This window comes from Trifolium pratense, linkage group LG7, assembly GCF_020283565.1.
Source record: "Trifolium pratense cultivar HEN17-A07 linkage group LG7, ARS_RC_1.1, whole genome shotgun sequence".
Lineage (NCBI taxonomy): Eukaryota > Viridiplantae > Streptophyta > Magnoliopsida > Fabales > Fabaceae > Trifolium > Trifolium pratense.
In genome coordinates this window covers 13730973-13744886 of record NC_060065.1, presented here as the reverse complement: position 1 = coordinate 13744886, position 13914 = coordinate 13730973, and the positions used below count along the sequence as shown (strand labels likewise).

The following is a 13914-nucleotide window of genomic DNA, read 5'->3' as shown; positions in this document are numbered from 1 at the left end:
GACAAAAAAAATCATGAATTTTAGTGAAAAAAATATTAATTTGCAACGAAATAATTGAGTTCAGAGTATTAAATGGATAAAAATTCGGCCAGCCAATCGCAGCCAGCCACGTGGCTGGATCTTATCACCAACACATTCTCTCTCCGCATGAAAGCAGAGCCACTCTCACCCTTCGCGCGTGTGATACACGCGCCAGCTTTAAGCCACACAAATTCGGCCGCGTGTCCCCCTTGTCATCCTTCAACTGTGTTGAAAATTTTCATCATCTCTTCCCTACATGTCATTTTCAACAGCAAGTTCAACACATCATTGGGTAACATTGTGCAGTTGAAAGGAGTTTCAACACCTCCATTGTATATGGTCTAAGTTGTATGAATATTTAAGAAATATGATTGAGTTGTTTAAATAATTGAAAAATATAAAATAATATAAAAAATTGAACCGAACCCAATGGATAATGGTGCTCTTAGAGAAGTGTTTGTAAAATTTGGTTTCCATTTTCTAAACCTTCGATAGGAAGTAATAGGAAATGTTTTTATACTGAATATATTATATATCACTAATAATACTATAGGGAAGAACAAATTACAAGTAGTAGAATGAACACTCCTTCTCAAAGTAGTAGAAAGAGTATAATGCTAACACTCCTTATATATTGCAATTTAGTAAATTCATCCTATAGACGAGACCGAATGAACACTCTCCTCCCATTTTTCTGCACAAGATTAATTCCCTTAAAGCCATCATCATCCATTTTGTTTGGAGGCTGTTGTGACTCTTCAGCAAGTTTGGTTGATGTTTTGTACTGCTGCTTTATATTATTCATTTCTTCCTTCACTTCCTCCATTTTAGCGTCAAAATGGAGTTCATTTGCAACCTTTTTATCAAGGTGTTTATTGGTCTTTAAAACTGTTGGCATCGGCATATTTATTAGTCCTTCCGGCACCATCTTATCTACCTGCTTTCTTCTACCTCCTGCAATAAGCATAGTAATGATGAACTAATGATATTTGAGGGATTCCTCGTCCAATAAAGTATAATATGAAAATTACTGCATTTAACTGAAAATAATCAACTTAGGTTATGTAGTAAGGATAACAGATCAGATGGAGGGTAGTTCATTCAATTACTAAAAGTAGAGGAAAAGAACATGAACTGTAGAGAAGAAAAAAAAAAACTATAAAGAAAGACAGAGGTCGTTGGTTTAAATAAAGATATAATCTGTGAACGAGCATTTATGAAATCGTTTGATCCATGTAGTAGACCTCTAATAGAATTTGATCCATGTAGTAGACCTCTAATAGAATAAAGTTTGATTGTACATTCAAAATTGTTTGAATACCAATTTTCATTCAACAGATATAACTCATCACTTTCCTTTCTAAAGTACATTATTGATTTTGGAGGAGGTAAATCCAATCACATAGATAGTTGTCATAGTCACCAATCAATGGTTATCTTATGCACAGTATCAAGGATATTAATAACAAGGAGCAATGCATCGAGAGTAAGTGATCAATGCATCATCAAACAAGGGACAAGTTGCAGTTTAGTTTTGTCCTACTCCTACCCATATGAGCAAATACTCACTTTTCAATATTGTGAGTGAAATAAAATTACACACTATTGTTTTTCTTAACCCTCCGATTTCTACGAGAAAGTGCTCTAGAAATCCGGAGTTCGGTCATAAGGTAAGCAAATTCTGACCAAGAATTGTTCAAGTTAGGATTCAAACTCGGATTCTCCTGAAAGGTTCACTCTTAACTAAAGTTCATTGACTACTTGAGTCCCAACATGTATTTTTAAATTACAAACTATATGGAACAATATAATACAAAAAAACATTTGTACTACAATCTTCAAATCAAATTAACTTCTCAAGCACTTATAACAAAAGAAAAGTTGAAATGGTTAAACATTGACTATAACCCTTTAAAACAAACAGTTTCTCTTGTGAGTTGAAATTAGTTTTGTGTCTCTATTATCCCAAAGCTAAAGCTCTATCATCTTTTTCAAAAACATTTGTTATGAGTTTTCCCAGAAGTAAAGAACCAAATACCCATTTCAGTTGAGAGGCCTGTGTTAGCTAAAAGTTAATGAGTGTTGTTAAATTGCGGCTATGGAGGAATGGTGTTGCAGGGTTTTGACAAACACCATAGGCAATTTGTGAAGGGATGCCTGTCATGGTGGCGCCTGCATGTTTATATGGAAGATTATTGGCCCTCTACCATATTCTAACTTCCACCATCGGACAACATTGAAGCTAATCTGAATCAGACCCATTCAGTGAAGCTAATCTAAACAAGTAATTTTAGGGAATTTTTTTTTTAAAATGATCTTTCAATATCTCTTAAATTTCTACTCATTAGATTTTATATCTTATTATTTTTCATAATCTATCTCATCTAACTTATTTACAATGTATTCCGGACTGGACTTAGCGTTGGCCCAAACCCACTATTACCTTCCTGCGGCAGCAATGCTGCAATTTGGTTTGTGTATGTGAAGAGAGAGAAATAAAAAATTAAAAATGAAGAAGTGATGACGAGAGAGATAGACACATAAAAGCGCAACAAGGAGGGGCAGAAGAGAAAAGGGCAGCAGATGATCCAGATCCCTATCTAATGAAGACATATTTTTTTAACTATAAGTATGATATCATAAGTAACAAATGAAGACATATTTTTATCCTAACACTAAACCGCTCACTCCCACACCCACATGAATCAGGATCCATATAGCTTACCTTTAAGATGGGAAAGACACTGTGCCTTTGTGTCTATCTGTCTCCTATAATGCTCTCTTTCTCTCACACTTATCTTATATCATTTCACTTTCATCTTTTTGTCGCAAAAATACACTAAAGTCGCGGTGACTTTCCCGCCACAAAGGTAGGGAATCCATTTTCCACGAATCACCTATTGACTAGACCAATGAAGTCTATGCACTTACCTATGGGCAGGGCAGCATCACCGCCATAGATTCCGATCAACTTCCACCATATCTTGCAACCACTGAATAATGACTTTCAGGTTTATAACAGAACAACATGTATCTTTTTTTTATGCAAAAACAACATGTATTTAAACTTATAAACTTTTATGTTTAAGTAAGTTAAAATCCAAAAAATTATTTTTAATTAAACATCTCCGATACATAATTAAACTAATCGGAACAATACCAATTATAAATAAAAACATACAACAACTCAAAGCTACACAAAAAAGGAACCAAAAAAGATTCTAATAAAAAATTAAAACGAATATGATCAATTTATTTCTTACATGTTATAATTCGGGGAAAAAAAGAAGAAAAGGAAAAAGATTTGGATTAGAGAGACAGTGAAAAAAAAACCGACCAGGGATGATTTTGAGGGAGCCGTCGATGGCGGAGCCAACTGCGAACTTGACGAATTCTTTAAGGATTTGGCTTAACGAGTGGCGGCCAGCAGCGTTGGACACGGCGGTGGCCATTCCGGCGACGAGTATTTTTGAATTCCGATAAGATTTTTATCGGAAGAATCAAGGTATGTGTGTGGTAGCGTTTCAATTCTGTTAATTTAGTTTTGGGTATGATTTGTGACCAGTTCACTCTCAACAGCCGATTCTAGTACTGGTTGTCATTTATGTTGAGATAACCGGGGTCCGAACCGATCACATGTATATATAATATAATGTTTTGTCAACCGAGTTAAATTCACTGGATGGATAAAAATTCAAATATAATGAGAAATCGACTCGAAAAATGATTTTTTAAGTGCAAACGATTTAAAATTTCATAATTTTTTTTAAAAAAAAAATTTAACCTTTTGCGAGAAAGATTTCAATAATGTAATAAAATGATTATGGAGAAAAATTTAAAATTTAAAATGATACACATGATATAATTTCAGGGACCAAAAGTTGTGACGAAAAATATTTAGGGATCAGAACATGTTGAATTTTTTTAGGCTAAATTAGACAATTGGTCTCCTTAACCTATTAACGTTGCAAAGTTACTAGGTTTGGCTTAGTAATGGTGATGAATTTGGGTAGTATGAGCTCCTATGTTCGATCCTCATTGCCAACATTATAAACCAAAAACTAATTAACATTAAACTAATTAACGATACAAATTGATCCCTTTAACTTTATTGATCCCTTTAACTTTATTTATGTTTGTCATATTGATCTTTTCCATTAGTATTTTTTTCACAAAAAACGTTAACTTTATCTCCAGTCTAAGAAAGGTGGCTGACGTCATAATCATATTCCTTAGCACGACTAACAATATTACTCATAAATAAATCATTTATTTTAGTTTTTGTAGTCGTTTTTTATGGTTTTCGGCATATTTTAGTGTTTTTTATATTTTTGGCCAATTTTAGTGTTTGTAGTCGTTTTTTTTGTTTTTGGCATATTTTAGTGTTTGTAGTCGTTTTTATGATTTTTGGCCAATTTTAGCGTACATATAACGAATAACATAAAGTAAAGTGAACGTTTTTTGAGAAAAACTAACAAAAATGATCAATATCACAAACAAAATTAAAGTTATGGGACTAATTTGTAACGTTAATTAGTTAAGGACAAATAAAAATTAAAGGCAATGAAAAAGATTATATGTGGGTGAGAAAGGATATGCTTAGTATTATCGATCTTAAGTAATGACTATTACTTGGTGGCCTTTACAAATGAGGATGATCAGAATGAGGTGTTGATGACTGGTTTGTAGTTTATCTATGACCATTATCTCACGGGGTAGGAATAGAGCCCTAATTTTCACCCAGCTAGTGATATTATTATAATGAAAGTGAGAAAAACACAAGAAAGAGATTAATTGTGTTGGTTTTTTTTTTTTCAGGGCCGGTCCCGAGATTTTAGAGGCCACATGCAAATGTTAAAAGTGGCCTCTTATAATTTTTTTTTAAAAAAAACATCAATTTTACCTTTGTTTTAGCTTCAATGGACAATAGAGATTGAGTTTCTGAGTAGTGGGTGGGGCGATGGTGGGTGGTTGATGGGTGATTGGCCGTCGTTCTTGGTGGTGGATCGATTGTGGTTTGTCACTTTGTGTCTCGTGTGGTAGACTGAACAAACACGTTTTGTTTGTTTTCTTTTCCGAATTCCTATTTTTTTTATTGTCTAATGCATTTCTTTGTTTTTTTTGTTGTTGTTGAGATATTGAGTTTCTTTGCTTGTTTTTTTGTTGAGAGATTGAGCCTGGGAAAGTGGACCTTTATATTTTGTAGGAATAATTACTTTTTACACCGTCAATTTTACTAATACTACTACACTATATTTTTTTTTGAGGCCATCAATTTTAGGAGGCCCGCTGCCACAGGGCTTGTTGTCTGTGCTTCTGGGTCGGGCCTGGTTTTTTCAAAATTTTCTAAGTGTTTCTACTAGTCAGATTCTGAACTCAAGAGTAGAATCTGACCTAGTGTACTCAAGATTAGAATCTGACCTAGTGTTTGAAAAAAGTTTGCAGCAGATAAATTGGACACAAAGAGAAAAGAGAAAAAGCGAGACACAAATCAATTTTATATCGGTTCCTCTCACAAACAAGAGTAGTCCAGTACCTTTACACTTTCAAAGGATTTCCATTATAATCAATAAAGATTATAAATTGCTTAAACACGCAAGCAAGAGACTACCAATGCTCGAGCACACAAGCAAGAGACTTCCTAATGCTCAAGCACATAACAATAGACTTCTCACAATCTAACTTAATCAAATAAAAGATTGTTTGAGGTTTACACTTGATATAAAATTAGAGGTGTAATCAATACAAAGCAATAAGACTTTGGTACTTAAGAATTTCTAAGATATAAACTTTGATAAGAAATTATAAGTGTAAATTTGAGCTTTGATTTTGACAGAGTTTTGGTTCTTTCAAAATGCATTCAGTGTCTCTTAATTATTTCAAGTCTTCAACTCATTATATAGACAAGTATAAAAGATATATTGAAGAAGTTCAATGCTCAAATTTGAGTCTTTGAGAAGCTTTATCATAGATGTTTAAATGTTTTTTGATTTGGTAATGTTGTTAAAAAGACATTTGAATTCCCTTTGCTACAAAAGAAATTTACCGTTTCATCTCATTTGTCTTTTAAGTTTTTGTTTGTTTTTGCACGTGATTATAAGAAGACAAAGACCTTTAACAGTCTTTTAATACTAACGTGTCCTTCAGAAGCTAAGATCTTCATAAACTTTTCAATGTAAGACTACAAAGTTTGACCCTTCAGAATCTGGTCTTCTAGCTTCTGACCAGGGACGGATTCAAGGGGTGGCAAGGGTGGGCTTTGACCCATCCCTAATATTGTATATACTATATATTTAAAGTTGTTATTTTATACATAAATATTATTAATAGACTATAATTTCTATGTATAATCATAGTGTAAATTAATTCTGATAAATAAATCAATGTAAAATAGTTTTATATCGGTATAATTTGATCAATATTTATATAAATTACAATTAAATTTTATGTAATATTTATTAAAAAAAAATGGTCAGTCCCTGTTTGGTTCTGACTTTATTCATATTCCATTACTCCAAATTTGGCTTTTAACTTTTGATAAAAAGTTTAAGCTTTTCTTCAAAATAACATTTGCTCTTATATACGTTCATTTAAATTTTTATCTATGGTCCTGAACACTTGAACATATATTAGCATATCCAATTTGTTATCATCAAAACTTTAGATATACGTTCATTTAAATTTTTATCTATGGTCCTCAACACTTGAAGATATATTAGCATATCCAATTTGTTATCATCAAAACTTTGGAGATATTGTACAAATCCATTTTGACATGCCAATCCCCCCATATAAATACAAGACAAAATAATATAAGATACAATTCATGGTATTGTACAAATTTGTCTTGTATATGTTTAGTGGATGAAATACGGTAAAAAGAAAAATGTTTAGCGGATAAAATATTATTTTGATATTTTAGATAACATATTAAGAAAAAAAAATTAATTTTTGTCAAAGTCACTTTACCCCAAATTTATATGGTCTCAAAAATAGATAATTTTAAGATAAAATATATTTCAACTGAAATTGTCTATCAAACCCTTCCGCAACTGCGATCGGGAGGGGGCTGAAACCATTTGATGTCAGAACTGTTCCCCGAACCACATTAAACTAGTAGCGAAAAAAAAAAGTTGTCTATCAAACCATTTATATTTTTAGCAGATCATGCAGTGTACACAGCCCAGTCAAAAATGGCTAATTTCTTGCTACTGAAATGACTGCAGTTATTGTGAAACACTGCATCCCCCAATTATGCATGTATTACCCCATTTCATTATTAATTAATTAATGAAACACTGCATTTTTCTTTTGAATCAATGCTTTTTTTTTTCTTTTGATGAAACACTGCATTATTAATTATCAATGCTATAAGCAATAAAGTTTTATAAATTTTAGGAAAATTGTGATTTATAGTAATTCCACATTTTTATTACTTTCTTTTGTTTCCATTTCGGCGTTTTGTATGGAGTTTTCACGAGTCATCTTTCTTTGCTTAGGACAGCACAAGGACAATAATTTGCTGACTTTTGAGCGGGAAAAACACCATGTCTTTTGCTTAATTTAGTCTATTGGATCAATCTCGCGCACCATAGTTTACCACGTGTCCATTTTATTATTCCTTACAGAAAAAAGCTTAAATATCAATAAACAATTGCTATAAATCTGATACCGTCGATAGCTTAGCACTTTGAAACCGTCTCTGTGTCGTCTCCCGCCGTGACCACCGTGCCTCAACTCTCCGTCGTCCTGCCGCTCTGGCGAACTTCAACCTGATCAATCTAGGGTTCAACATATTTTTGTTTATTAGGGCTTTTGATCTGCTTCATTTGATCTACCTTCCCTCTTTCCTCATTTTCAATTTCTGAGTTTTGTTGGATTTCATGTTTTGAGCGTTATTGAGTGGTAAAGTTGTGATTTTTAGATTTTATTTGGGAATTTTTCATCTGTGTTTGTGGTTGTTGTTGTTGTGGTGGTGGTCACTGGCTAGTGGCTTTATAGGGTGTTTGAGTTTTGATTATTTTTGGGTTTGATTGTTTAGGGCTTGATAAAAAAAATGGGGTTAGGTGGTGTGAATGGTAAGGTGATAGAGTCTTTGGATGTGGGTAAATCAAAAGGGAGGAAGAAAAAGAAGTTACAAAATGGGGCAATGGAAGATGAAGAAAATGATTCTGGGTGTTGGCATAGCTTTAGGTTCATTGGTAACTGCATTTCTTCAAGATCCAAGGTTGATAGTTCTGTTAGTGGTACCAGTAATAATTATGGTAACCTCTATTTCCTTTGAACAATTACTGTTTTTATGTTTTTGGAAGTTTTTCTTCTGTGCATTTGTGCATTTGTGTGTGTTGATAGTTCTGTTAGTGGTACCAGTATATTGTTTTTATTATGCATTTGTGTGTTGTGTGTGTTAATTACTTTTTCTTAATTAACTAATTTGAGGTTCTGTAGCTTCTTGTTATTCCATATCAAAATTTGTTACAAACATAGGTGTTATTAAATTTTATGCATTGCTTTGTTTAGGATTTTGTGAGAACTTTGAAACGGCAATTATGTTTCATTCTTTTGGACCATCCCCTTATGTAGAACATCATTGAGTTGGGGGTTGAGTTTTTAAATTGTACAATTGTAAACTTTTGTTACACCTCGTCCACCGTTTTCGTCCATGAGGTGTCGGCTCGGTGGTAAGAGCTTGACCTTGTAAACTTAATGAATAAAGTTCAAATCCTCTCGAGGACAATTGTGAAGTGCTCCTTTAATTTGTAATAATATTTTTGACTTATAAACTTGTGACAATCTAGGTATATCACCTGATATATCCATGTGTATATATGTGTTTGCCGTGCTTGGTGAAAAGAAGAAATTGGTTTTCTTAATTATTTTTTTTGACGGACTTGGTTTTCTTAGTTGTTTGCATTTCCTTCTCTTAATTTATTAAATCAGATTTAAAATGGTGCCTATTTTTCCTTGCTTGTTCTTATCATGATTTTCCTCTATTTTCTTGGTTTTGGCTTCTCATTAGCTGAAAGCAAATCAACTATTGATACGAGTAGAGACCAGCCATCAGTTCCAGTAGTCTCTTCGACGACTACTACTACTAGTAATGCTGAAAGCAGCTCATCTACTTCGAAACTTGAAGAGGAGCTTAAAATTGCTTCCAGGCTGCGAAAGTTCTCTTTCAATGATCTTAAGCTGGCAACAAGAAATTTTCGGCCCGAGAGTCTTCTTGGTGAAGGTGGGTTTGGTTGTGTGTTCAAAGGATGGATTGAAGAAAATGGAACTGCTCCAGTGAAACCTGGCACAGGCCTTACTGTTGCAGTCAAAACCCTAAACCATGATGGGCTCCAGGGTCATAAAGAATGGCTGGTTTGTAATTTTCCTAATATGATTTGGCTTCGTTCAGAGTTCGGTTGTATTTTCTTAAAGTCGTGTCTTTTCTTTGAGGTTTTAATTTCTTGTTTGGTTCATGTTACAGGCTGAAGTAAATTATCTTGGTGATTTAGTTCATCAAAACCTTGTCAAACTTATAGGCTACTGTATTGAAGATGATCAAAGGTTGCTGGTATATGAATTTATGCCTCGAGGAAGCCTGGAAAACCACTTGTTTAGGAGTAAGTTACCATTTTCTGATTAATTATTGCATTTTTAAATTTTTATAACATGAGATGGAGTATTTTTTTTCTTACTAATTCTGCTTTGTACTCTATCTGGATTATATAATTTTTTTAATTTTCTCATGTCAAAACTATATTGCTGTAGGATCCTTGCCACTTCCGTGGTCCATAAGGATGAAAATTGCGCTAGGAGCTGCAAAGGGACTTGCTTTTCTTCACGAGGAAGCTGAACGACCAGTTATATATAGGGATTTTAAAACTTCCAATATACTATTGGATGCAGTAAGTGTCAAACGTTATGGCATGATTATATTTTGTTGTTTCCTTTATTTTAATCATTCTAATAATGTATTGATTCAGGAGTACAATGCCAAGCTCTCAGACTTTGGACTTGCAAAAGATGGTCCAGAGGGTGATAAAACTCATGTGTCTACCCGAGTTATGGGAACTTATGGTTACGCAGCACCAGAATATGTCATGACAGGTACGTTTTAGTTGGTTATAAGCCAAAATCAAATGCGCAACTTTTAGTTGTATTTGGATAATTTTTATCACTGATCTTGTATCCTGAACCAAAATAATTTGTAAATGATTCTGTGCGTTTGACATTTTTGACAAAATAAATATTAAGTTTGATGTAAAATATAACATATAATATATTGAAAATTAATATTTTGGAATGACAATCACCAATTATATTCGAAACATATAAAAAGTAAAAAAAAAAAGATTAAATTAAACTAACATATAGTATTATCAAAATTTAAAATAGATTAAATTAAACTAACATATATATTTATACTAATAAAGGTTAATGCAATATATATATTTATACTAATAAAAAGATAAATAAACATTAAAATATATGTATGCGGTTCGGTTCGGTTTGGATCGGTTTTAAGAAATCAATCCGAAATCCGATCCGATCCAGCGGTTTTCACAAAAGAACATCCAAACACATCCAAAAAACTTCGGTTTTTTGCGGTTTTATGTTTTTTTGGATCGGTTTTCGGTTTTTATTTGGATTGGTTTGGATTTGAGCACCCCTAGTTTCCAGGGTTTTTGTCAAAAAAAGAAAAAGTTAGTTTCCAGGGTTTGAAACTTAGACCTCTTTCTTGAAACTCCTTTGGCATTCCTTAATCCACTAACCGAGCTACCTGAGACATTCTTAACCTTTATTGGGTGATGTCAGGTGTTTCCTTGTAAGGAATATTTAGGACCGAGATGCTAGTTTTTGCGGGAGTTGCCCATGTTTTGCTTTCTCGTAATGTGTATAACTTGCAATTTACAAAGGTTGCTGTTCTATGATAATATTCTGCGGATTTTAAATTGAATTTGTTTCAGGTCCTTTTAAATTCAATCCAACAATTGTATCATCTAATATCTTTCTATATTGGGTTTAGGGCATCTTACATCAAGAAGTGATGTGTATAGTTTTGGAGTGGTACTACTTGAGATGATAACCGGGCGAAGATCCATGGACAAAAACCGTCCAAATGGTGAACATAACCTTGTAGAATGGGCTAGACCGCATCTAGGAGAGAGAAGAAGGTTCTACAGGTTGATAGACCCTCGATTGGAAGGCCACTTCTCGATAAAAGGAGCTCAAAAAGCCGCCCAGTTGGCTGCTCACTGCCTTAGCCGAGATCCAAAAGCAAGACCACTAATGAGTGAAGTTGTAGAAGCTTTGATGCCTCTCCCAAACCTAAAGGACATGGCTAGTTCATCATACTATTTCCAGACGATGCAAGCTGACCGATTTAGTGCCAGTCCAAATACTCGAAATGGTAGAACACAAGGAGGATCCGCCCGAAATGGACAACAACAAAGGAGCCTTTCCATATCACATGGTACTCATGCTTCTCCATTTCGCCATCGGTATCCTCAAAATTCACCAAAGCCAACTGGAAAAGCACAGAGTTGATGAATTTTCTATCACCCTACTTTTTAATCATTTCTTATTTTCTAAGTATAGATGTAACAACTTCTTGTGAAGCCATTTGTTCATGGGACAACTTGAGGGTAAAAGAAGCATGCTGCTTGCTTTATGATCTATTATGTTAATGAGTCTTGACCCCTTTGAATAGTTATTGAGCTAACTATGTGTATGTTTGGAATCACAGTGAGTTCAACGACATTACAGTAGCACCGTGATTTTGTTGAAGCTCGAAGTTGTAGCTTTAGTTAAAATCATGGCTGCACACTGTGCTTTTGCCGAACTCACCGTAATTCCAAACATGAACTGTGATGTGTTTTGCAAATTGTCAACCAATGTTTCTTTCAGGTTGTTTGGAAATATTGAACAACTCAAAGTTTTATTTGATTTCAAAATTCAAATGGCCCTTGTGATTTATGTATGCTTTAATTGTGCTATCAAAGAGTGCGGCTATTTAAATTAATCAATGCCTTTTGTTTATGGAAAGATGAGAATGAAGCTTTTATTTGCATTAATTTATGTCTGTTGTGTGAATTTAACACTGGTACTTGATCCCATCAACTCTTCTAAGGGTATGTGGGGATGGATAATATTCTTTATTATTCATTTAATAATTGAATCTCTTTTTTATACTTTTAAGTCATGTACAAAAAAAATAAAAAACTAAGCTAAATTGTCATCATAGTTTATCACTCAGTACACGTATTTAATGGAGTAGAATACACAAATACACAATTCACATCTGTGTGTATTTTCACATGTTGATTTCAATTATTGAAATGGTGAAAAAGAAAGGTTGCCTATTTATGGTTATTTATTTATTTTCACCAATCCTATTTGAGGTGTTATACTTAATTATTATAGAAACAAATTTTAATTAATCCTACCCTTAAAATATAGTGTAACAAACTAGTAGTACGTAGGAGTGTCATCATCCTAATGGAATGAAACATCAAGAACCTGATCCTAAAAAAATGGAAGATTAAATAAATGAGAATGGGATAAATCAAAATTAGGTTGGTTTGGTCAAACAGAAAATAGTTTGGATCAAATTTCATATTTTATTTTTTAAGAATTTTAAGAAAAGAAAGAATAAACTAATTGTTGTTGATACAAATGATTAGATCTTTTGTTTACACCAAATGAAACATGGTGTTTTAGTATGAAATTCTACTGCAATTGCTAAATTATACGTAAATTTTATTGTAAATGTTCAATGAGGTAAACTTACACTTATATTATGTGAAAAAGAAAACTAATTGAAAGAAAATCAAAATCAACTAAGGCCTCGTCAAGGTAAGAGGGGTGACCTTTGGAATCTAATTCAAACATAACTTTAAATCCCAAATCTGGTGGTCCAGAGCTCTTGCCACACTGCATTGCTAGAATAAAACTTTTTATAAAACCCTATAAAATAATAAAATAAATCATTTTCCTCTTTAGATGATTCCACCACAAGAGGAAGAGCCCAAAGAACCTGAGTAAGATTTATATTTATGTTTCTAAATATCAAGAGGAAGCAAAATTGTGCTAATAAATGTCCTGATTCATGACTTTATTCAATAAAATAAAAAATATCTTTAATAAAATCACAATCTTTCATAACATGCATAAAGTATTATGTGACATGCCAAAAATGCATCGATGTATGAATCTTATTAGTTAATAAACCACCATGAATCATTCCTAAGTTGAGATTTCGACCTCCTAGAATAATTTCATGACTTCAAACTATGTAGTCCGACACTTCTAATTGAATGTGTGTCACTGTCCAGTGTTTAGTATGTGTTACTATCTGGAACATGTACTTAATTCGTTTTGGCTTAATTAGTATTTTGGTCCCTTAAAGATATTTTTGGTTTCATATTGGTCCCTTAAAGAAAAAAAGTTCTGCTTTGGTCCCTTAAAGACATATCTGTTAGCCAAATTGGTCCCTTCCGTTAATTTTATAAAAAAAAGTTAACTTTTGCACATGTGGCAATTGGAAGAGATCCTCTACTTTTTTCAGGAACTGCATCGTACCTTTCAACTATTTTGATCCGTCAGATTAATCCAATCACACATATTTCGACATGTGTCTCACCTTCTTTTAATTAAAAATAAAACAAAAAAAGCTTTTTTGCCTCATCTATGTTGTTGTTGTTGAAAGCTTGGTTGCAACCCTTTTTTTTCTTCTTGAGATTCAGTTAACAAAGAAAGCTTGATGGCAGGCTCCTTATGTGTTGTTGTTGAAAACATGCAATGATTTGTACCCCAAAAAATGAAACAGGAAACAATTTATTTTTGCTTCAAAAGATAACACTAAATTGATTTGGAACTCTAAAACCTTTACACTCTTTCTTTCCT

At 33.1% G+C, this 13914-nt stretch overlaps 2 protein-coding genes across 3 annotated transcripts; one reads left to right on the top strand and one right to left on the bottom strand.

Moving 5' to 3' along the window:
• Positions 1 to 513: 513 nt before the first annotated feature.
• Positions 514 to 3622, bottom strand: LOC123899693. The gene is made up of 2 exons (XM_045950904.1): positions 3359 to 3622; positions 514 to 975 (listed from the first exon to the last, which is right to left on the bottom strand). The coding sequence occupies exons 1-2, from the start codon at positions 3471 to 3473 to the stop codon at positions 677 to 679; spliced, it is 414 nt and encodes a 137-aa protein (XP_045806860.1). The 5' UTR covers positions 3474 to 3622; the 3' UTR covers positions 514 to 676.
• A 4055-nt stretch (positions 3623 to 7677) lies between these two features.
• LOC123897405 (serine/threonine-protein kinase PBL34-like) lies at positions 7678 to 11989 on the top strand. 2 transcript variants are annotated; one of them, XM_045948013.1, is made up of 6 exons: positions 7678 to 8285; positions 9041 to 9384; positions 9494 to 9629; positions 9778 to 9914; positions 9993 to 10116; positions 11036 to 11989. In XM_045948013.1, the coding sequence occupies exons 1-6, from the start codon at positions 8078 to 8080 to the stop codon at positions 11554 to 11556; spliced, it is 1470 nt and encodes a 489-aa protein (XP_045803969.1). In that variant the 5' UTR covers positions 7678 to 8077; the 3' UTR covers positions 11557 to 11989. The 2 variants fall into 2 exon arrangements, with proteins under 2 accessions (XP_045803969.1, XP_045803968.1); XM_045948012.1 differs by having other exon boundaries at positions 7689 to 8285; positions 9778 to 10116.
• Positions 11990 to 13914: the final 1925 nt, after the last annotated feature.

Coding starts and splice junctions, on each gene's coding strand:
- LOC123899693 (XM_045950904.1), bottom strand. CDS start 3,473: ATGGCCACCGCCGTGTCCAACGCTGCTGGCCGCCACTCGTTAAGCCAA. Junction 976..3,358: donor CTCCCTCAAAATCATCCCTG/GTCGGTTTTTTT, acceptor TGCTTATTGCAG/GAGGTAGAAGAAAGCAGGTA.
- LOC123897405 (XM_045948012.1), top strand. CDS start 8,078: ATGGGGTTAGGTGGTGTGAATGGTAAGGTGATAGAGTCTTTGGATGTG. Junction 9,385..9,493: donor AGGGTCATAAAGAATGGCTG/GTTTGTAATTTT, acceptor TTCATGTTACAG/GCTGAAGTAAATTATCTTGG. Junction 9,630..9,777: donor GGAAAACCACTTGTTTAGGA/GTAAGTTACCAT, acceptor ATATTGCTGTAG/GATCCTTGCCACTTCCGTGG.